Below are 22,115 nucleotides of genomic sequence, written 5' to 3' on the forward strand. Positions count from 1 at the left end.
GGCTTGGGGGTGACTTTGCGCGCTAGTGAGGGCTGTCCAGCCTGCAGTGGCCTGGAGTGTGAGACGGATAGAAAGAGTTGGCGTCACAGCATAGCCGACCTTTCCTCATACTTGGTTGGGAAGGGGCCGGGGAACAGGCCATGTCCCGGGGAACGTGGGGATGGGGCATTTTTAGACTGAGAGAGCAGTCAAGAAGAGTGCAGGAGAGGAGACCAGGGAGCTGACCCTATATCATAGGTAGTGTGGTGTTGACTATCAACTAGGAACTGGCGGGTCTGTAAGACTCTGGTTTGTGTTGGTACTATCATCCCTCCATTACACTTTAATTTAGGGCTTCCTAGGTGCCAGGCAGCACCTAGAGCTGGGGACAGAGTGCTGACTACACTCCTGGACCCTGGTTCCTGAGGCGGCCAACCTGGGGACCCAGAGCAGGTGTGAGACAGTGCCTGCCTCTCCTTCTCCTGAAGGACCCAACCCTCTTGAGCAACCCTGCCTGTAACACTGCCTGTGGGGCCCAGGAGAGGCCAGGACACTGTCAGGGCGATGGAGAAACCACTTCTTCACCTTGCACAGGCACCCATCCTTCCCCACTGCCCAGCAATCCCCTGAGGCAAGAGCCAGGGCTGAGGCAAGTCCAGCCAGCATCCTGGGAGGCAGCCAGGGATGGGGCCGCTCAGGAAGTCCCAGACCCAGGCTGGGCATAAAGGAGGGTCCCGCAGGCTGGGAGGAGGCTCACCTGGGCACCATGGAGACCCAGAGGGCCAGCCTGTGCCTGGGGCGCTGGTCACTGTGGCTTCTGCTGCTGGGACTCGTGGTGCCCTCGGCCAGCGCCCAGGCCCTCAGCTACAGGGAGGCCGTGCTTCGTGCTGTGGATCGCCTCAACGAGCAGTCCTCGGAAGCTAATCTCTACCGCCTCCTGGAGCTGGACCAGCCGCCCAAGGCCGTGAGTCGGGCAGGGGCTCAGGAGGGGCTGGGGGGCGGGGGCTGTCCCCCACCCGCCCCGGGGCTCCCTGTCCCTCCCCCTGCTCAGGCTGTCCCTCCTGCCAGGAAGGCACTTGTCCCTCTAAGGGGGACCCCCTCTGCCAGGAAACCTTCCCAGAGCTGGGTGCCCTGCCCGCGTGAGAGCTTCCCGCCTTAGCCTCTGGGCTGTGGGCTCAGGGCCCTGCACAGCCTGTGAGGCAGGAGCGGGCTCTGTCCCCTCCCCTGTGCACCCAGCACCAAGCCCAGGGCCAGGCTCCCAGCAGGGGCTGCAGAGGCTGCTGCCTAGGTGGGGGCGGGGAGGGGGTGACAGATCCGAGGGGGAAGCCTGAGCCCGAGTCCCATCTCCCCACTTTGATCCTTGACCAGGACGAGGACCCGGGCACCCCGAAACCTGTGAGCTTCACGGTGAAGGAGACTGTGTGTCCCAGGCCGACCCGGCAGCCCCCGGAGCTGTGTGACTTCAAGGAGAATGGGGTGAGGCTGGGGGCTGGGGGCGCTGGCGGATGCTTCCCAAGGAGCTGAACGGGTGGCTTCTGGGGAAGATGTCCAGGCCCTTGGGTGAGGCTGGGAGCTTATGGCTTGGGAGAGTTCCTGATTTTACCTTGAGTCTCCCCTTCTAGCGAGTGAAGCAGTGTGTGGGGACAGTCACCTTGAACCCATCCATTCACTCACTGGACATCTCCTGTAATGAGGTGAGTGGCCCCATTTTCTTTGAGGTGCTGCTTGTTGGTTGGTGCGTGGAACCTCCTTTGTCCAGTCACCTGCTGCCCCATCCAGGCAGGGAACGTGCCCCCTACCCTGGCCCCTCCCTCACCTGGGCCCCAGGTCTCCAGGATGGGTTCTGTCATCCTTAGAGCAGTGGTTCTTAAGTGGGGTCCTCACCCAGAAATTTACATTCTCATGCCCTCTCAGTCCTCCTGAATCAGACCCTGGGGTGGATCCCTGGCAAGGGTATTGTCATAAAGCCTGCAGGGAATTCTGACTGTGCTGACATCTGAGGGGCCCTACCTTGAGGAATGGACTCTCAGGCCCTGCTCTCGTCCAGCTTTGCTGGGCTGGGCCTGCCACCCTGGGACGTCACCTGTCATATCTGGGCCTGAGGTTGCTCATCTGTCTGTGGGTGTAGGGATTCAACCACATGCTCCAAAATTCACAGCCATTGGGCAAACTGTGGCCCCAAGTCTGCTGTTGTGTTCCATTTTTGGGGTTGTTCAAGTGGGAAGTAGGGGACCTGTGTTGATCCTCCTTCAGTCCCATGAGAGATCTCTCTCATCCTTGTTCACAGATTCAGAGTGTCAGGAGACGTCCCCGACCCCCATATTTGCCAAGGCCAAGGCCACCTCCGTTTTTCCCACCAAGGCTCCCACCAAGGATCCCACCAGGGTTCCCACCAAGGTTCCCACCACGGTTCCCCGGAAAACGGTGATGGAGTGGCTGATAACATACCCATTAAAAGCTTTTGGTGAATCCTGAGCCCAGGGAAAGTCCTAGGATCTTATTGTTGTGGCTCAGACTTCTGAACCATGAAAAATAAATTCTTGTGAAAGCAACCTTTGTATGGGAGTACCTGTTGAGGCTCAGTGGGTTAAGAATCCAAGTAGTATCCATGAGGACACAGATTCAATCCCTGACCTCGCTCAGTGGGTTAATGGATCCGGTGTTGCTATGAGCTGTGGTGGAGGTTGTAGTCACTTTTCAGTTCTGGCAATGCTGCGGCTCTAGTGCAGGCTGGCAGTTGCTGTTCCAGTTGGACCCCTATCCTGGCAACTTCCATATGCCCCAGGTATAGCCATAAAACACCAAAAGAATGACTTCTAGCTTTCCATATCACTTGTTTCCCCTCTTACTACCTACCACTACTGATCTTAATTCTGGGAGTCTTCGTGTGTGTGTGTGTGTGTGTGTGTGTGTGTGTGTGTGAAAGAGAGAGGGGGTGGTGGGGAACTTCTGTATACACAGAGTTGGGTGAGGCTGCTGTCCCTTCCAGAAAAACACTGTGGGAGGCACCTGGGTCACAAGGTCCAGACAGCGTCTCCATTCAGGTCCCTTGCATGCCCTTCACATGCCTCCGCCCTCCTCCTCCATCACCCAGTAGGGACTTAAGGAGACCCGCTCTGTGCGCAGTGCTGGTGGGGATGCTGTTCTGCTCTCATGGGGGTGACGGTCCAGGAGGGGCCAGGCCTCTTGTTAAACAGAGACACGGTTCAGCCTCAGGCTAAGCCTGCAGGGACGATGCCCAGAAGGTTCCACCTGCCCTTGACAATGTTAAGTCTGGAAATCCCACCCCTCCTGGCCTTTCCTGTGGCATGGAGACACATCGCTGTTTCTTCAGCTGGGCCCAGATTTCGCTGGTCAGCTTGGTTTAGGGATCAAATGGAACACCTCTTTCGACCACGGAAAACAAGCATCCTGCTCCTCGGGGTGAAGAGCTCTGCACCGGTGTGAGAAAGGGGAAGAGTGACACACAGGTCACATCCCTAGTTGCCCGGGTGTTTCAGGAGTGTCCTGTCCACGTCCTGCCCACTCCCCATTCTCGAGCTGACCTTTGCTGCAGGGCAGACTGGCAGCACTGGGGAGTTTGCACCCAGGAAGCAGCGTGTCGTGTTCTGACTCTGGGTGCTGCCCCATCTCCCTTCTCTCCACTCCTGCTGGTGCTTTCTGGAACTGCCTCCCAAACCAACCACTGCCACTAAATGCTTGTCCTAGGTCTGCTTCTGGGCCAACCTGAAACAAGACCGAGAGCCCCCTCTCCGAGAGGCACAGAGGGCAGGATCTCCCAGAGCACTTACTTTGGGACCTGTCGTGCTTGACTTTTGCTGAGCAGGTGGGGCTGAATCAGGCTGGTTAGAGGACCCTGGTGCTTCTCCCGCTCCATCATCCCAAGTTGAGGGAGGAAGCCCTACAGAGGAAGCCGAGGCTGTGGTGTGTCTGTGCCAGAGGACACAGGCTTGCCAGAGCCCGTGGTTAAAGTTGCAGGATTTTTCTGAGCTGGTTGTTAAACCCCTGGTAGCTAGAAACTGGCCTTCGTGGAGGCGTTTACCCCATGGAAATCAGAGAATGTTATATAATAATTTTGTCACCACTGGAACATCACTGCACAGCCTGTGCTGGTCATGTGTGCTTCCCGTTTCCTCCCATGATTGCCCATCCTGCTCTCATGGCAGCTTTTCTGTCTCCTCAGCCATGCCTTGTCCTTTCATATTTGAAAGGACAAATTTCATATTTGGTTTTGGCCAGATGTCCCTTGTCATGGACCGTGCCGTCCACATGCATATGTGACCACCCATAGCAGAAATGAGTGGCTGCTTATCTTGTTTCCCTCTCAACCCTTGAGCAAGGAGCTGTACTCTTCCCTGGCAGGGAGGCATGCCGGCCTTGTCAGAGCCTTCCAAAGTGATTGGCTGGGGAGAGTGTCTGCCATTCCAACAGTACTCCTCCTAATCTGTTGCATTCGTCCATATTTCTGTTTTTGTACCGTTACCACACTGTCTTTATTACCGTGGCTTTGTAATATTGTCTGAAGTTCGGGAGAGTTATGTTTTCTGTTTGGTTTTTTGGTTTTGTTTTGCTTTGTTTTGTTTTCGTCCTCAGGATTGTTTTGGCAGTTTTGGGTCTTTTATGGTTCCATATAAATTTTTGGATTCTTTTTTCTAGTTCTGTGACGAATGTCATGGGTACTTTAATAGGGATCACACTAAGTCTGTAGATTGCTCTGAGCAGTATGGCCATTTTAATGATATTAAGTCTTTCCAATCCGGGAGCATGGGACATCTTTCCATTTCTTTGAATCCTCTTTAATTTTCCTGATGAATGTTTTTTAGTTTATCTTCCGCATCCTGGGTCAGTTTTATTCCTAAGTACTTAATTTTGGGGGGTGTGATTTTGAAAGGTATTGTATTTTTGTATTCCTTTTCTAATATTTCACTGTAGTATACAGAAATGCAACCAGTTTCTGAATGTTAATCTGTCCCGCTGCTTTGCTGCATTTGTTGATTGGTTTGAGTTGTTTTTGTGTGGAGTCCTTAGGGTTTTCTATTTATAGTAGTATGTCATCTCCATATAGCGATAATATTTTACCTCTTCTCTTCCAATTCGGATAGCTTTCCCATCTTTTGTTTGTCTGATTGCTGTAGGTAGGACTTCCAATATTATGTTGGATAAAAGTGGTGAGAGTGGTCATCCTTGTCTTGTTCCAGTTTTGAGCAGGGAAGGTTTTCAGCTTTTATTCGTTGAGTATTATATCGGCTGTGGGTTTGTCATAAGTGGCTTTTATTATGTTACAGTATGTTCCCTGTATTCCCACTGTGGTAAGAGGCTTTATGAATGGATGTTGGATTTTGGTGAATGCTTTTTTCTGCATCTATTGAGATGATCATGTGTTTGTTTGTTTGCCTGTTTGGTTTTTGTCTTTCTAGGGTCATACCCACAGCATATGGGAGTTCCCAGGCTAGGGGTTGAAAGGGAACTGTGGCTGCTGGCCTACACCACAGCCACAGCAATGTGAGCCGTGTCTGCGACCTGCACCGCAGCTCACAGCAATGCTGGTCCTCAACCCAGTAAGCAAGGCCAGGGGTCGAACCTGCATCCTCATGGATACCAGTCGGGTTTGTTACCACTAAGCCACAATGGGAATTCCCTGGTGTGGTTTTTGACTTTTCTTTTGGTAATGTCGTGTATGATGTTGATTGATTCGCATGTGTTGAACCATCCTTGTGAGGTTGGGATGAATCCCACTTGGTCATGGTGTATGATCTTTTTTATGTATTGTTGGATTCAGTTGGCTAAAATCTTGCTGAGAATTTTTGCATATCTCTTCATCAAAGATATTGGCCTATAATTTGTTTTTGGTAGTATCTTTGTATTATTTTGGAATTAGGGTGATGGTGGCTTCATAGAATGTCTTTGAGAGTGTTCCTTCTTCCATCTTTTGGAAACGTTTAAGAAGGATGGGTATAAGTTCTTGTTTGTATGTTTGGTAGAATTCACCTGGGAAGCCATCTGGTCCTGGACGCGTTGGTTTGTAGGGAGTGTTTTCATTACATGTTTAATTGCATTTCTAGTGATTGGTCTCTTCAAATGGTCTATTTCTTCTTGATTCAGTTTCAGCAGGCTGTGTGTCTCTAGAAAGTTGTCCATTTCTTCTAGGCTGTCGAATTTGTTGGCATATAATTGTTCATAGTGTTCTCCTATGGCTTTTTGTATTTCTGCAGTATCTGTTGAGATTTCTCCTTTTTCATTTCTCTCTCTCTTTTTTTTTTTTTTAGTTTAGTTTTTATTGTTATTTCCGACACACTTTTTTCCCCCCAGTGTACAGCATGGGAACCCAGTCACACATACACGTATGCATAAATTTCGTCTCCCATCGTCGTGCTGCATTGTAAGTATCTAGACATCGTTCTCAGTGCTACACAGCAGGATCTCATTGTTAATCCATTTCCTTTTTCATTGCTTATTGTTTATTTGGGTTCTTTCTTCTTCTTGGCGAGTTAGGCCAGCGGTTTTTCAATTTCATGTACCCTTTCAAAGAACCAGCTCTTGGTTTTATTGATTTTCGCTATTGTTCTTTTGAATCTCTGTTTTATTGATTTCATCTCTGATCTTTATGGTTTCCTTCCTTCTGCTGACTTTAGGTTTTGTTTGTTCTTTTTCTAGTTCTTTTAGGTGGCAGGTTAGGTGTCGATTTGAGCTTTTTCTTCTCTTTTGAGGAAGGTCTGTTTTGCTATGTACTACCCTCTAAGAATTGCTTTTGCAGCATTCCATAGATTTTGAATGGTTGTGTTTTCATTGTCTGTCTCTAGGTATTATTTAATTTCCTTTTTGATTTCCTCATTGACCCACTGTTTTTCTAGTAGCATGTTATTTAGTCTCTATGTAGTCTTTTTTTTTTTTTTAATATCTTTGTTTTCGGGTAATTCTTTTTTTTTTTTTTTTTTTTTGGTCTTTTTAAGGCCTCACCCATGGCATATGGAGGTTCCCAGGCTAGGGGTCAAATCGGAGCTACAGCTGCCAGCCCACACCACAGCTCACAGCAACGCCGGATCCTTAACCCACTGAGCGAGGCCAGGGATCGAACCCGCATGCTCATGGATATTAGTAGGGTTTGTTAACTGCTGAGCCACAGTAGGAGCTCCACATGTCATCTTGTTTTTCGCAATTTTCTTCCTGTAGTTGATTTCTAGTTTCATGCCATTGTGGTCAGAGAGGACTCTTGAAAGAATTTCTGTACTCTTAGATTAGTTGAGGTTAGTTTTGTGGCCCAGTATGCAGTCATTCCTTGAGAAGGTTCCATGTGCACTTGAAAAGAATGTATACTTCTGGTTTTCCTTTGGATGTAATATCCTGAAAATATCTATTAAGTCTAACTGTTCTACTGTGTCATGGAGGATCTCTTGTCTTGTTGATTTCTGTCTAGAGGATCTATCCGTTGATGTGGGTGGGGTGTTAAATCTTCTACTGCTGTTGCGTTCCCATCACTTTCTCCTTTTTGTGTTTATTAGTGTTCGTGGTATGTCTTTGGGTGCTCCTTATATAGGAGCATATATGTTAGCAAGTGTAATAGCCTCTTCTTGAACTGATCCTTTTATCATTAAATAGTGTCCTTCTTTCCTTTTCTTTATGGCCTTTGTTTTAAAGTCTACTCTGTCTGATAGGGTTACTGCAACTCCCACTTTCCTGTCTTCTCCATTCACATGAAATATCTATTTTCATCCCCTCACTTTGAATTTATATGTATCCTTTGCCCTAAGGTGAGTATATTGCAGGCTCTGCTTTTTATCCAGTCTTCCATTCGGTGTCTTTTGTCTTTTCTAGGGCTGTGCCTGCGTCATATGGAGGTTCCCAGGCTAGGGGTCTAGTTGGAGCTGTAGCCGCCAGCCTACACCGCAGCCACAGCCACAGCCACAGCCACAGCCACAGCCACAGCAACGCGGGATCCGAGCTGCGTCTGCGACCTGCACCACACCTCACAGCAACGCCGGATCCTTAACCCACTGAGTGAGGCCAGGGATCGAACCTGCAACCTCATGGTTCCTAGTCGGACTCGTTTACCACTGAGCCACGACGAGAACTCCCATTCCGTATCTTTTGATCAATACATTGAGTCCATTGACGTTTAAGGTAACTATTGATAAATATGTACTTATTGCTGTTTTAAGGGTTGTTTTCCAGTTGGTTCCATGTATCTCCTTTGTTCCATTCTTCATTTGGTTGGATGATTTCCTTTTTTTTTTTTTTTTTTGCCTTTCCTTGAGCTGTTCCCATGGCGCATGGAGGTTCCCAGGCTAGGGATCCAATCAGAGCTGTAGCCACCAGCCTACACCACAGCCACAGCAACGCGGGATCCGAGCCGCATCTGTGACCCACACCACAGCTCATGGCAATGGCGGATCCTTAACCCACTGAGCGAGGGCAGGGAACGAACCCGCAGCCTCATGGTTCCTAGTCGGATTCGTTAACCACTGCTCCATGACGGGAACTCCTGGATGATTTCCTTTTATTTTATGCTTGTGTCATCTTCTGTTTAGTTTTTGTGACTGTACTGATTGGCTTTGGTTTGTGGTTGCTCTGTTTTTCAAGTATGTGAACCCCTTCCTATATCTGCTTGCTTTAGTCTGAGAGTCATATGGGCTCAAGCACATAATGAAAAAAAAAAGTCGAGGTTTTCTTTTTCTTTTTTCTAAAACTTTATTGAAATATGGTTGATTTACAATGCTGTGTTAATTTCTGCTGCACAGCAAAGTGACTCAGTTATACATATATGTGTTCTTTTTCATATCCTTTTCTATTACGGCTTATCACAGAATATTGAATACAGTTCCCTGTGGTATATAGCAGGACCTTGTTGTTTATCTATTCTATATATAATAGTTTGCATCTGATAATCCCAAAGGCCTAATCCTTCCCTTCCCCACCCCCTCCCCCTTATCACAAGTCTGTTCTCTATGTCTGTGAGTCTGTTTATATTTTGTAGGTATGTTCCTTCGTATCATATTTTATTTTATTTTTTGAATTACTCAATGAATTTATTACATTTACAGTTGTACAATGATCATCACAATCCAGTTTTATAGGATTTCCATCCCACAACCCCAGTGCACCCCCCACCGCCCAAACTCTCTCCTTTGGAAACCATGCATCTTTCAAAGTCTGCGAGTCAGTATCTCTCCTGCAAAGAAGTTCATTCCGTCCTTTTATCAGATTTGATATGTCAGTGTAGGATTTGATGTTGGTGTCTCATTGTCTGACTGACTTCACTCAGCATGATAATTTCTAGGTCCATCCATGTTGCTAAATATGCCGGTATTTCGTTCCTTTTAATGGCTGAGTAGTATTCCATTGTGTATATGCACCACTTCTTCTTGGTCCCCTCCTCTTGTCGATGGCCATTTAGGTTGTTTCCATGTCTTGGCTATTGCAAGGAGTGCTGCAATGAACATCGGAGTGCATGTGTCTTTGCGAGTCACGGTTTTCTCTGGATGGACGCCCAGGAGTGGGATTGCTGGATCAAATGGGAATTCTCTTTTTCGTTTTCTGAGGAATCTCCATGCTGTTTTCCACAGCGGCTGCACCAATTTAAATCCCACCAACAGTGTGCTAGGGTTCCTTTTTCTCCACACCCTCTCCAGCACTTATTGTTGGTAGACTTTTTGAGGATGGCCATTCTGGCTGGTGTAAGGTGGTACCTCAGAGTGGTTTTGATTTGCATTTTTCTAATACTGAGTGATGTTGAACATCTTTTCACGTGTTTTTTGGCCATTCGTATGTCTTCTTTGGAGAACTGTTTGTTTAGATCTTCTGCCCATTTGTCGATGGGGTTGTTTGTCTTTTTGGTATGGAGCTGCAGAAGGTGTTTATGCATGTTGGAGATTAATCCCTTGTCAGCTGATTCACTTGCAAGGGTTTTCTCCCACTCTGTGGGTTGTCTTTTCGTTTTGTTTAGGATTTCCTTTGCTGTGCGGAAACTTTGAAGTTTCATTAGGTCCCGTTTGTTTATTTCTGTTTTTACTGTCATGACTCTAAGAGGTGGACCTGAGAGGATGTCGCTGCCGTTTATGCCGGAGAGTGTTTGGCCTATGTTTTCCTCTAAGAGTTTTATGGTGTCTGGTCTTATATCTGGGTCTGTGATGCATTTTGAGTTTCTTTTTGTGTATGGTGGAAGGGAGTGTTCTGATTTCATTCTTGTCCGTGTGGCTGTCCAGTTTTCCCAGCACTACCTGTTGAAGAGGCTGTCTTTTCTCCATTGTATATTCTTGCCTCCTTTGTCACAGATGAGTTGGCCGTAGGTGTGTGGGCTTAATGCTGGGCTTTCTCTCCTGTTCCACTGATCTATATTTCTGTCTTTGTGCTGGTACCATGTGGTTTTCAGGATTGTTGCCTTGTAGTATAGTCTGAAGTCCGGGAACCTGATTCCTCCGGCTCCATTTCTCTTTTTCAGGCTGTCTTTGGCTCTTCTGGGCCTTCTGTGCTTCCAAACAAACTTTAAAATATTTTGCTCGAGTTCTGTGAAAAATGTGCTTGGGAATTTGATAGGGATTGCATTGAATCTGTCGATTGCCTTGGGTAGTATAGCCATTTTGATAATATTGACTCCTCCAGTCCAAGAGCATGGTATGTCTTTCCATCTCTTTGTGTCATCTTTGATTGCTTTCATCAGTGTCGTATAGTTTTCAGAGTACAGGTCTTTTGTCTCTTTGGGTAGGTTTAGTCCTAGGTATCTTATTCTTTTGGATGCGGTGGAAAACGGGGTTGCTTCCCTGATTTCTCTTTCTGATCTTTCATTGTTGGTATGTAGAAATGCCACTGACTTCTGTGCATTGATTTTGCATCCTGCGACTTTGCCAAATTCGTGGATGAGCTCTACGAGTTTTCTGGTAGAGTCTTTAGGATTCTGTAGGTATGGTATCATGTCATCTGCAAATAGCGATAGTTTTACTTCTTCCTTTCCAATTTGGATTCCTTTGATCTCTTTCACGTCTCTGATTGCCGTGGCTGCGACTTCCAAAACTACGTTGAAGAGTAGTGGTGAGAGCAGACATCCTTGTCGTGTTCCTGATCTCAGCGGGAATTCTGTCAGCTTTTCACCACTGAGAATGATGTGAGCTGTGGGTTTGTCATATACGGCCTTTATTATGTTGAGGTAGGTTCCCTCTATGCCCGCTTTCTGAAGGGTTTTTATCCGAAATGGGTGTTGGATTTTGTCAAAGGCTTTTTCTGTGTCTATGGAGAGGATCACATGGTTTTTACTCTTCAGTTTGTTAATGTGGTGTATCACACTGATGGATGTGCGGATATTGAAGAGCCCTTGCATCCCTGGGATCAATCCCACTTGATCATGTTGTACGATCCTTTTAATGTATTGTTGGATGCGGTTTGCTAGTATGGTGGTGAGGATTTTTGCATCTATGTCCATCAGTGACATTGGCCTGCAGTTTTCTTCTTTTGTGGTATCTTTGTCTGGTTTTGGCATCGGGTGATGGTGGCCTCATAGAATGTGTTTGGGAGTGTCCCTTCCTCTGCAGTTGTTTAGAATAGTTTCAGAAGGAGAGGTGTTAGCTCTTCTCTAAATGTTTGATAGAATTTGCCTGTGAAACCATCTGGTCCTGGACTTTTGTTTGTTGGAAGTTTTTAAATCACAGTTTCAATTTCAGTACCTGTGATTGCTGCGTTCCTCTGAATTTCTCCTTCATCTTGGTTTAGCCTTGGAAGACTGTACCTTTCTAAGAATGTGTCCATTTCTTCTAGGTTTTCCATTTTATTGGCGTATAGTTGCATGTAATAGTCTCTTAAGAGCCTTTGTATTTCTGCGATGTCTGTTGTTACTTCTCCTTTTTCATTTCTAATTTTATTGATTTGAGCCCTCTCTCTTTTTTCCTTGGTAAGTCTGACTAAGGGTTTATCAATTTTGTTGATCTTTTCTTTCTTTCTTTCTTTTTTTTTTTTTTTTTTGTCCTTGGTCTTTTGTCTTTTCAGGGCCACACACATGGCACATGGAGGTTCCCAGGCTAGGGGTCTAACCGGAGCTGTTTCTGCCAGCCTACGCCAGAGCCACAGCAACGCCAGATCCGAATTGTGTGTGCAATCCACACCACAGCTCACGGCAATGCCGGATCCTTAACCCACTGAGCAAGGCCAGGGACCAAACCCACAACCTCATGGTTCCTAGTGGGTTTCGTTTCTGCTGCGCCACGACAGGAACTCCTGTTGCTCTTTTCAAAGAACCAGCTTTTCGTTTCATTAATCTTTTCTATGGTTTGGTTCCTTTTTTATTTCATTGATTTCTGCTCTGATCTTTATGATTCCTTTCCTCCTACTAACATTAGGTCTTGTCTGTTCTCTCGTGAGCTGCATGAGATGTAAAGTTAGGTTGTTTATTTGAGCTTTTTCTTGTTTCCTGAGGTGGGCGGGCTTGTCTTGCTATAAACTTTCCTCTTAGAACAGCTTTTGCTGCATCCCATAGGTTTTGGAGTGTCGTCTCTTCATTGTCATTGGCTTCTGGGAATTTTTAAATTTCCTCTTTGATTTCTTCAGTGATCCATTGGTTGTTTAGTAGCATGTTGTTTAGTCTCCACGTGTGTGTTTTTTGCGGATTTTTTTCTTGTTGTTGATTTCCAGTCATTTAGCGTTGGGGTCGGAAAAGATGCTTGATATGATTTCAGTTTTCTTAAAGTTACCGAGGTTTGCTTTGTAGCCCAGGATGGGATCAATCTTAGAGAACGTTCCATGTGCACTTGAGAAGAATGTGTGTTCCGTAGCTTCTGGATGGAATGTCCTATAAACATCTATGAAGTCCATCTGGTCTAATGCTTCATTCAGAACCTGTGTTTCCGTATTGATTTTCTGTCTGGATGATCTGTCCATTGCTGTAAGTGGGGTGTTAAAGTCCCCCGCTATGACTGTGTTATTGTTGATTTGCCCTTTTAAGGTTGTTAGCAGTTGCCTTACATATCGTGGTGAACCTAGGTTGGGTGTGTGGATATTTAAAATTGTTTTATCTTCTTCTTGGATTGATCCTTGGATCGTTAGGTAGTGACCTTGCTTGTCCCTTAAAATGTTCTTCAATTTAAAGTCTATTTTGTCTGATATGAGTATTGCTACTCCAGCTTTCTTTTGATTCCCGTTTGCATGGACTATTTTCTTCCATCCTCTCCCTTTCAATTTGTCTGTGTCCCTAGGAGTGAAGTGGGTCTCTTGAAGACAGCGTATATATGGGTCTTGATTTTGCATCCATTCAGCCAGTCTCTGTCTTTTGGCTGGGGCGTTTCATCCATTAACACTTAAGGCAATTATTATTATTTTGTTGTTGTCTTTTTGCCATTTCTTGGGCCGCTCCCGAGCATATGGAGGTTCCCAGGTTAGGGGTCGAGTTGGAGCTTTAGCTGCTGGCCTACGCCAGAGCCACAGCAACGCGGGATCTGAGCCGCGTCTGCGACCTGCACCGACCTGCACCACAGCTCGCGGCCACGCCGGATCCAGGGGTCAAACCCACAACCTCATGGTTCCTAGGTGGATTCGTTAACCACTGAGCCATGATGGGAACTCCTTGAGGTAATTATTGATAGGTATGTTCTCATTACCATTGTATTCATTGCTTTGGATTTGTTTTTGTTGCTCTTTTTTCTTCCCTTCTTCTCTTGTTCTCTCCTCTTGTGGTTTGAGGACCATCTTTAGTGTTGTACTTGAGTTGATTTTTCTTATTTGTTTGTGTATCAATTGTAGACTTTTGGTTTGCAGTTATTCTGGAGTTTTGATGTAACAGCCTCTATAGATACGAGATTGTCTCAAGTCGTTGGTCTCTTAATTGCAAGTGCATCTCCAGTGTCCTGCATTTGTACCCTCCTCGTCTCACAATTTCGGATGGTGGTGGCATAGTTGTGCATGGATGATTTTGTGTCTTTACTGTATATATACGTTTACTGGTGAGTCTTGTCATTGGTGGTATTTTTGTTTCTGATTGCGGCCTTTTCTTTTCTGTCTAGAGAAGTTCCTTTAGTACTTGTCGTAAAGCTGGTTTAGTGGTGCGGAATTCTCTCAGCTTTTGCTGATCCGTGAAGCTTTTGATTTCTCCTTCAAGTCTGAATGAGAGCCTTGCTGGGTAAAGTAATCCTGGTTGGAGGTCTTTTCCTTTCAACACGTTAAGTATATCATGCCACTCCCTTCTGGCCTGCAGAGTTTCTGCTGAAAAATCTGGGGATAACCTTACCGGGCTTCCCTTGTATGTTATTTGTTTCTTTTCCCTAGCTGCTTTCAAGATTGTCTCTTTGTCTTTAATTTTGGTCAGCTTGATTAATATGTGTCTCGGGGTGTTCCTCCTTGGGTTTATTTTATATGGTACTCGCTGCGCTGCCTGGATTTGAGTGAGTGGTTCCTTTCCCATGTGAGGGAAGTTTTCGGCTATTATCTGTTGGAGTGCTTTCTCTGTCCGCTTCTCTCTCTCTTCTCCTTCTGGCACCCCATAATAAGGATGTTGGTGCGTTTAACGTCGTCCCAGAGTTCTCTGAGACTCTCTTCATTTGTTTTCAATCTTTTTTCTCTTTTCTGTTCCACATCCGTGATTTCCACTAATCTGTCCTCCACCTCGCTTCTTTGTTCTTCTGCCTCCTGGATTCTGCTGTTGGTTGCTTCTAGTGAATTTTTTTATTTCAGTTATTGATTTTGCATCTCTTCTTAAGTTTCATATCTTGTATCTCTTTGCTCGGTGTTTCCTGAAAGTTATCCATCTTTGCCTCCAGTTTATTTCCAATGTCTTGCATCCTCTTCAGCATCTTTTTCCTGGAGGCTGAGACTCTCCTGACCCCTTAGCTGATTTTCTGGGGGTTTTCCTTTCTCCCTCCTCTGAGTTATACTTCTCTGTCTTTTCATTTTTATTCGTTTTTGGTGTGGTGACCTTTTTACAGATAATAGAGCTGTAGCCTCTCTCACTTCTGGTGTCCGCCCCCCTGGTGGCTGAAGTTGGTATGGGGGCTTGCTGTAGGCTTCCTGATGGGGGAGGGACTGGTGCCTGCCCACTGGTAGGTGGCCTGATTCCTATCCCTCTGGTGTGTGGGGCTTTATCTCTGGATGGGATGAGAGGCGGCTGTGTGCCAGGGGGGCCTTTAGGAAGCCTGTTTACTGCTGGGTGGGGCTGTGATCCCACCTGGATTGTTGTTTGGCCTGGGGCTTCTCAGTGCTGATGGGAGGGGCCATATTTTCCCAAAATGGCCACCTCCAGAGAAAGGCACACTGCAGAATATTCCCCAGAGCTTTGCTTCCAATGTCCTTTTCCCACAGCAACCCACATTCACCCCTGTTTTCCCAGGAGGTCCTCAAAGAACTGCAGTCCGGTTTGACCCAGATTCCTGTGGAGACTTTGCTTTGTCCTGGGACCCAAGAATGGGGTCTCCGTTTCCCCCAGTCCCGTGGAGCTCCTGTGCACAAGCCCCACTGGCCTTCAACGCCAGATGCTCTGGGGGCTCTTTCTCCCAGTGCCAGATCCCCACACGTGGGAGTTTGATGTGGGTCTCAAAACTCTCACTCCTGTAGGTGAGTCTCTGTGAACCAGTTACTTTCCAGTCTGGGGGGCCTCCACCCTGGGAGGTACAGGGATGCTTATGTCGTGTAACTGCCCCTCCTATCTCTTGATATGGCCTCCTCTTTGTCTTCTGCAGTAGGATAACTTTGTGAAAGTTTCTGGTCCATTTGGTCGAAGGTTGCTCAGCATTTGGTTGTAAATGTTGTTGTTTTTAGGAGAGAAGTTGAGCTCCAGTCTTTCTATTCTGCCATCTTAATCCCCTGTCAAGTCTAGGTTTTCTTACTTTCCTTCCCTGCAGTTTATGATTTTGATGTCGTTTTTAAAATCTTCATGCTTATCCTTTTGCTGTTCCTTGTGTTTATCATTCCTTTTACAAATAATGTTTTTTTCTTTTTGATGTGTATACTGGCTTATTTAAGTGATTACTTTCCAATTTTGTGATTTCCTCCATCCTGTATCTTCTTCCTTCTTTCCTGTTTAGAGGAGACCTTTCGTCATTTCTTTTAGAGTGGGTTTAGTATTGCTGCTGTATTCTTTTAGTTCTTGTTTGTTGGAAAAATCCTTTATTTCTCTTTCTGTTTTAAATGATAATCTTCCTTTCTGTCCGACATCTTAGCCAGGTAGCACTTCTAGTATCCGCTCTCCCGGCTGTGCTATGCCGGCCAAGGGCGACAAGAAGGAGAAAGATGCCAGGAATTCGGCCAAGAAAGACAAAGACCCAGTGAACAAATCTGGGGGCAAGTCCAAAAAGAAGAAGTGGTCCAAAGGCAAATCTCGGGACAAGCTCAATAACCTAGTCCTGTTTGACAAAGCAACATCTGACAAACTCTGTAAAGAAGTTCCCAACTATAAGCTTATAACTCTAGCTGTCGTCTCTGAGAGATGGAAGATTTGTGGTTCTCTGGCCAGGGCAGCCCTTCAGAGCTCCTGAGCCAAGGAGTTGTTAAGCTGGCTTCAATGCACAGAGCTCCAGTAATTTACACCCAAAACACCAAGGCTGGAGATGCCCCGGCTGCTGGAGAAGATACATACACAGGTCACACCAACTCCATATTGCACATCTTGAAAAATAAAATGTTATCGAGTATAAAAAAGAAAAAAAGAAAAAAAGAAAAAAAAGAAAGTCTTGCTGGGTAGAGTATTCTAGGCTGCACATTGTTCCCGTTTAGAGCTTTGAATATATCGTACCAGGCTCTTCTGGCCTGTAGTGTTTCTGCAGAGAAATCAGCTACTAGCCTAATGGGGTTCCCTTACAATTAAACTCGTTGTTTTTCTCTTGCTGCCTTTAGAAACCTCTCCTTAACTCTAACTTTTGCCACTTTTTAAAGTGGCAAACTACACTATGTCTCAGTGTAGGTCTGTTTGGGTGCAACTTGTTTGGTGCCCTCTGTGCTTCCTGTATCTTGGCATCTGTGCCCTTTAGATTTGGGATGTTTTCAGCCATAATTTCTTCAAATATATTTTCAATCCCCTGTTCTTTTTCTTCTCCTTCTGGGATCCCTGTATGTGTAGATTGGCCTGCTTTGTATTATCCCATAGATCTCTTAAATTGCTTTCATGTGTTTTTCATTTGGTTTTCTGTGATTTCCATTATATATCTTCCAAGTCACTTATTCATTCCTCTGCATTATATGTTCGGCTCTTCAGTGCCTTTAACTCAGTTTATGTCTCTGCAAATGAATTTTCTAATTTTTCCTGGCTCCTCCTTATAGTTTCTAGTTCCTTTCTAAAGTAACCTGCATTCCTGTGGATACCCACTCTTAATTCCTTTGGTATTTTAATCACCTTCTTTTGGAACTTGGTGTCTGTTAGACTGAAGAGGTCTGTTTCATTGTTTGCTGCTTCAGGGGAATTCTCCTGTTCTTTTAACTGGGAATGGCTCCCGAGCGTCTTCATTTTGCTTATATTTTTCTTATTCTGTGAGTTTAGGAAAAAAACAACTACTGTAGTCTTGGAGGGCTATTTATATACAGGAGGGCTCCTAGGGAGTTTGTGAGGGCTTAGTTTTTAAATTTAGTTTATTTTTTGGCTTGAGGACTGCTTTTGGTTTAGATGCTTGCTGTCTCTTTCCTCCGTGTGTTCAGGCGGTTATCCCCTTGATAGTGGGTATGCCAGGGTAGGGCCTGCGTGTGCTTCCATGGAGATGCGGGCAGTGGTCAGGGCCTGTAGCCAGTGCCTGGCTGCCGGGCCCTTGACAATGGCAAGGACCCATGGGGAGGTGGCCCAGGCTGCTCCTGGTTGCATGGCCCTGGGAAGTGGCAGTGACCCTCAGGCAGGTGTAGGCTGTGCCCTGAGCATTTGTCAGTGGCAAAGGTGTGCTTTCCCAGGGGAGTGAGGGCAGCAGGTGGTGTTTGGTTGCAGTGTCCTCCTCGGCGGCAACCCCTGAGGTGAGTGGGGCTGCAGGTGGTTCCCAGAGACCCATAGTGGTGGCAGGCCATGTCCCCCTCTGGAGTCTGAGATGGCTGCTCCAGTTTTCTCCTGCCTCCTGTAGTTTGTGCAAGAGGTATCCCGCCTTCTGAGAGCCCGCACGTGCTCCAAGAAAGATATTCCTATGGCAGTCTCACCCCTCCTCCTCTGGTGCTCCCCAGTAATGGTGCCTTGCTTCTCTTGTGGGCCCAGGCCTCTTCCCAAGCTTCCTCAGCTGTGGTGCTCCACCCACCAGCCCATGGTACGCAGCTCCCTAGCCCCTCAGACTGTCTCCACACAGCCAACCCTAGTCCCTTCCCCAGAACGGACCTTCGAAGCCTGAGTCTCAGTGCCTAGCATTGGTTCAGGGTGTCTCAGACTGGGGTAGAGTCTCTGCCAAAAGGTGTCCCAGGCGGTGATACCAATGGTCTATGCAGCTCTCTCTCTGCTTTCTCCTCCTCAGACTGGCCGCTGTGCTTTTTTCCAAGGCTTCGAGGTACCTCTTCTGTCCTGGCTAATCCCCCCATCTTTTAGGTGGCCTTCCAGCATGTGAATTCCTTTCCTCTTTCACAGCTCCTTCCTGGTCCAGCCCTGATTCCTGTTTTGGTTTTTTTTTTTTCCTGCTCCTCTCTCCCTCTCTCTCTCTCTCTCTCTCTCTCTCTCTCTCTCTTTTCCTTTTGTTCTTCCCAGTTGTGTACAGGGTTTCTTGCCCTTTTTGGAGGTCTAAGGTCTTCTGCCAACATTCAGTAGAGGTTCTATGTGAATGGTTCTACATGAAGATGGCTTTGGGGGTTTTTTTGGTCTTTTTTTTTTTCTTAATTGGGCTACACCCACAGCATATGGAAGTTCCCAGGCTAGGGGTTGAACCAGAGCTGTAGCTGCCAGCCACAGGCACAGCCACAGCAATGTGGGATCCGAGCCTCATTGGTAACCTACACCACAGCAGGCGGCAACACTGGATCCTTCACCCGCTGAACGATGCCAGGGATCAAACGCATGTCCTTATGGCTACTAGTCAAATTCATTACTGCTGTGCCACCATGGGAACTCCTAGATGGTTTTTATTGATGTGTTGTGAGAGAAGGGGATGTCTTACTCCTCTGCCATCTTGATGCCATTACTACCTCTTATTCTAAGAGGACACGGGTCAGACCTTCCAAAAAATGGCACTGAGCATCAGGCCAGTCCAGTGCCAAATGGTGAGGAAGGAAGAGAGAAAGGAAGGAGGGCTGCTCCCGGGCTGGCAGAGTGTGGGGCTAACTGGGGTGGAGTCTCTGCCCAAAGGATGAGGCAGGTCGACTCCCTGACAGGCTGGACAGTGGGGCTTCCTGGGAGCCTGGCCCCAGGCAGAGCTGCGTCCGGGTGGAGGGAGGAGATGAGTGTGGGGGGAAGTGACAACTCAGTTGTCACCACCGTGGTTCTGAAGGGCCAGTGGGATGCTGGTCCCTGGGCGGGGCTCTGGGCAGTAGGTGCTGTTCGTGTCCTGTCCACATCCACTGGCTCAGAGGCTGCCCCCGGCCCCCCACTCTTTGGACTGTGGGACATGGATGCTAAGGGCCCCCGGGGGCCCCCTTCCCAGCAGCCTTCACAGCCTCCCCAGGAGATGCCTGGGGATTATGCCCCCTCTGCCCTCAGCCTGTGGGTGGTGACTGACTAGCAGGGGACATCACAGCCCAGCCACCCCACCTGCAGTCAGTCCTAAAGCAGGGGAAAGTTGCGTTTCTGGTTCCAGGGCATTTAGGGTGAGGCTGAAGCTCGAGTCAGGCTGGAGCACATCCCAGCTCAGCTGCTCCCTCTGCCCTCTCCTGCTCCCCTCTCCCCCTCCTGACAACACCCCTCCCTGAATCCCATGCCTCTCCATTCCAGCTCAGGTCCTGCTTCTAGAGGAGGAGCCTAGGACGGCAGTGGAGCTGTGCGGAGTCCATCCCCTCGCCCCACATGGTGAGGTGCGGGGCCTGAGGAGGAGACAGAGAAGAGCCCTGGTGTCCAGGCCGGTGGTGCGGGAGGGGAGTGGGGAGGGGGCGGTGCTGTGGGCCGAGGGCCACTGGGGGACTTACCAAGGGGTCAGACTCGCCCAGGAGCCCGAGAGCCCAGGGCATGACTGCGAAGGGTTTTGCATGGTTAGTGCAGATGCTCAGCCCAGGGCATTCCTGGGGGGCAGCCTCAGAGGTCTGGGGGCACCGAAGCCAGACTCGGGGAGTGGAGGCGAGGCCAAAAGAGAACAAAGGAGGCAGTGAGAGTGGGTGAGGAGGGGCTACTGCATCCCCAGTGTCCTGCTGTGCCGAGGAGGAGACCAGGCTGCGTTCAGGCAACGTCCTTGTGGACCCTGCCCTTGACCCCCACCTCCTACGTCTCAGGGTCAGTTTGAGCCCTTCAGAGAGCGGATGGAGTCCTTCAGGTTCATCTCAGTGGGGCAGAGGAAGAGAATTCTGAGGTGTCTAGAAGTCTGAAAGCAGTGGCTTTGCCTGTGGCCTTGGGCAGGAGAAAGAGTGAGCAGTGATGGCTAAGGGACTTGCCCAGATCACTTAGTTGTGAAGAAGAGCAACTACCCTGGTAGTTGCCTGTTTGAAGGCCTCGGACTCACAGAGGCAAAGGTGGGAAGAGACACCATTCATCCCCGTCTCTCTTAGCTTTTGTCTGCAGGCCATCTGACCAGTTTCACACAGACTGCTACTCCCGTTCTCAGCTTGATCAATGGCCACTGAAGAATTTGAATGTAAGAACTCCTCAAAACCTTCCAACAGCGGCAGCCTCTAGGACTGACTAGCCTTCACTAAATGTGCCAGAACAAGACTGACTTTCTGGGCAGTCATGTGATTTCCTTAAACCTCATCGTGAAATTTTGACCTCCTTTGTGTGTTTTGCCCAGACTCCAGCAAGCATTCTAAGTTTAAACACTCGTTGAATTCTGACATCGCATGAGCAACACCTTCTTCTGAGCTTGCTGCTTCTTTGTATGTGAAACCTGCCCTATGCTTACCTGCAGCCCACAAGCTAGTCTACACGCTCCCTCGTAGTGGTAGAGTGCATTGCCCTAGACTTCCTGCTGGCCTTCTGAGGCGGGGTATGTGTAGTTGGCAACTTTGCTGCACGTGGGTTAATAATACACTTGGCTGATTTGGCTCCACATAGGAGCCTGGTGAGTCTGTGTTCCAGTGGGCCTGATGAGTCTCCTGGGTATCATAGTCATGGTCTCTCTCACTTGATGTTGCCTAAGATATAGAGGACAATTTGGTCCACAACCCCTGAATAGAATCAATTAGAGTATTTGAGGGGCAGTCCATGTTTTTAAAAAGAACCCTCGTTGGTTATGGGAAAGGTTGGGGTATAAAGTTGTAGGGCAATTGTTCTACCCTAATGACCTTGCATATGTGCTTAGAAGCCCTGCAGGCAAGGCTCTGACTGCAGCTGACCTGCATCTTGGTAGAAGGTCTTGAGGTCCTCCTTGGAGTCCAGCGGAGCCCAGACTGGGGTGCCATGAACCCTTGTCCTGGCCACCACCAGCTTCAGTGTGGGATCCCCTAAGAACTGCCAGCTCTTCTCAGATGAATCTATGGCTCGAGGGGTGAGTGGGTCTCTGTGGTAGTGGTAAAAAGATTCCAAGGGGTTGCTTGCATGTAGGATGGGGAATGATGGAGCCCAGTCAGGTGAGAGGGCAGCCACTGTGAATGCTGCACATCGAAGAGTTTTCAGCCTTCCAGCCACTTGCTGTGGTTCCACGCAAAGAGACAAGCAGTGTGCTCTGCTTGGGGAGTGAAGGGGGCGAGGGGAGGAGGGCGACGGGTGCTCCCCACAGTTGGGGACACAGCACATGGGGGTCCAGGTCCCATCCCCTCCAGAATCTAACGGACAGGAAGCGTGGCTGGGAGGAGTGTGTGAGGGGTGATGCGTGGTGGAGTTCATGCCCGAGTTTGCTGGGGTGGAGGGTGCATGAGGGTCTCTCAGGAACCAGATGCAGAATCAGGGGCAGACCCGACTGGGGACAAGGGCTGTGGTGTCTTTCCTGAGAACACCTCCGCTCTGACAGGTTGAGAGGATTAAACCAGGAAAGCCAGATGCTATAGGAACAGCAGGCTCACCTCACTGACCTCCTCAGGGGACATGCAGTCTGAGGACCTGGAAGGGGACAGTCTATGGGATTCAGGGAGGAAGAAAAAGGGAACTTCAGTCTGAAATGTGAGTAAATGCAAAGGCCCAGAGGCAAGAAACACAGGGAGGATTT

General features: G+C 48.0%; 1 protein-coding gene and 1 pseudogene across 3 annotated transcripts; both read left to right on the forward strand.

Annotated features, from left to right (window-relative positions):
* Positions 1-700: 700 nt before the first annotated feature.
* Positions 701-22,069, forward strand: PR39 (peptide antibiotic PR39). Of its 3 annotated transcripts, XR_014823143.1 has the most exons (5): positions 728-943; positions 1,348-1,455; positions 1,602-1,673; positions 19,760-21,458; positions 21,921-22,069. XR_014823143.1 is itself a non-coding variant. In XM_084988394.1 (4 exons), the coding sequence occupies exons 1-4, from the start codon at positions 746-748 to the stop codon at positions 2,405-2,407; spliced, it is 519 nt and encodes a 172-aa protein (XP_084844520.1). In that variant the 5' UTR covers positions 701-745; the 3' UTR covers positions 2,408-2,531. The 3 variants fall into 3 exon arrangements, 2 of the variants coding, with proteins under 2 accessions (XP_084844520.1, XP_084844521.1); XM_084988394.1 differs by lacking the exons at positions 19,760-21,458; positions 21,921-22,069 and adding an exon at positions 2,267-2,531 and having other exon boundaries at positions 701-943; XM_084988395.1 differs by lacking the exons at positions 19,760-21,458; positions 21,921-22,069 and adding an exon at positions 15,275-15,498.
* LOC100626446 (small ribosomal subunit protein eS25 pseudogene) lies at positions 16,082-19,550 on the forward strand (annotated as a pseudogene).
* Positions 22,070-22,115: the final 46 nt, after the last annotated feature.

Source organism: Sus scrofa, chromosome 13 (assembly GCF_054392235.1).
Source record: "Sus scrofa isolate SSC_HxYL_T2T_F1_AM1 chromosome 13, Sscrofa_HxYL_maternal_Yorkshire_Landrace_v2.0, whole genome shotgun sequence".
Taxonomy (NCBI): domain Eukaryota; kingdom Metazoa; phylum Chordata; class Mammalia; order Artiodactyla; family Suidae; genus Sus; species Sus scrofa.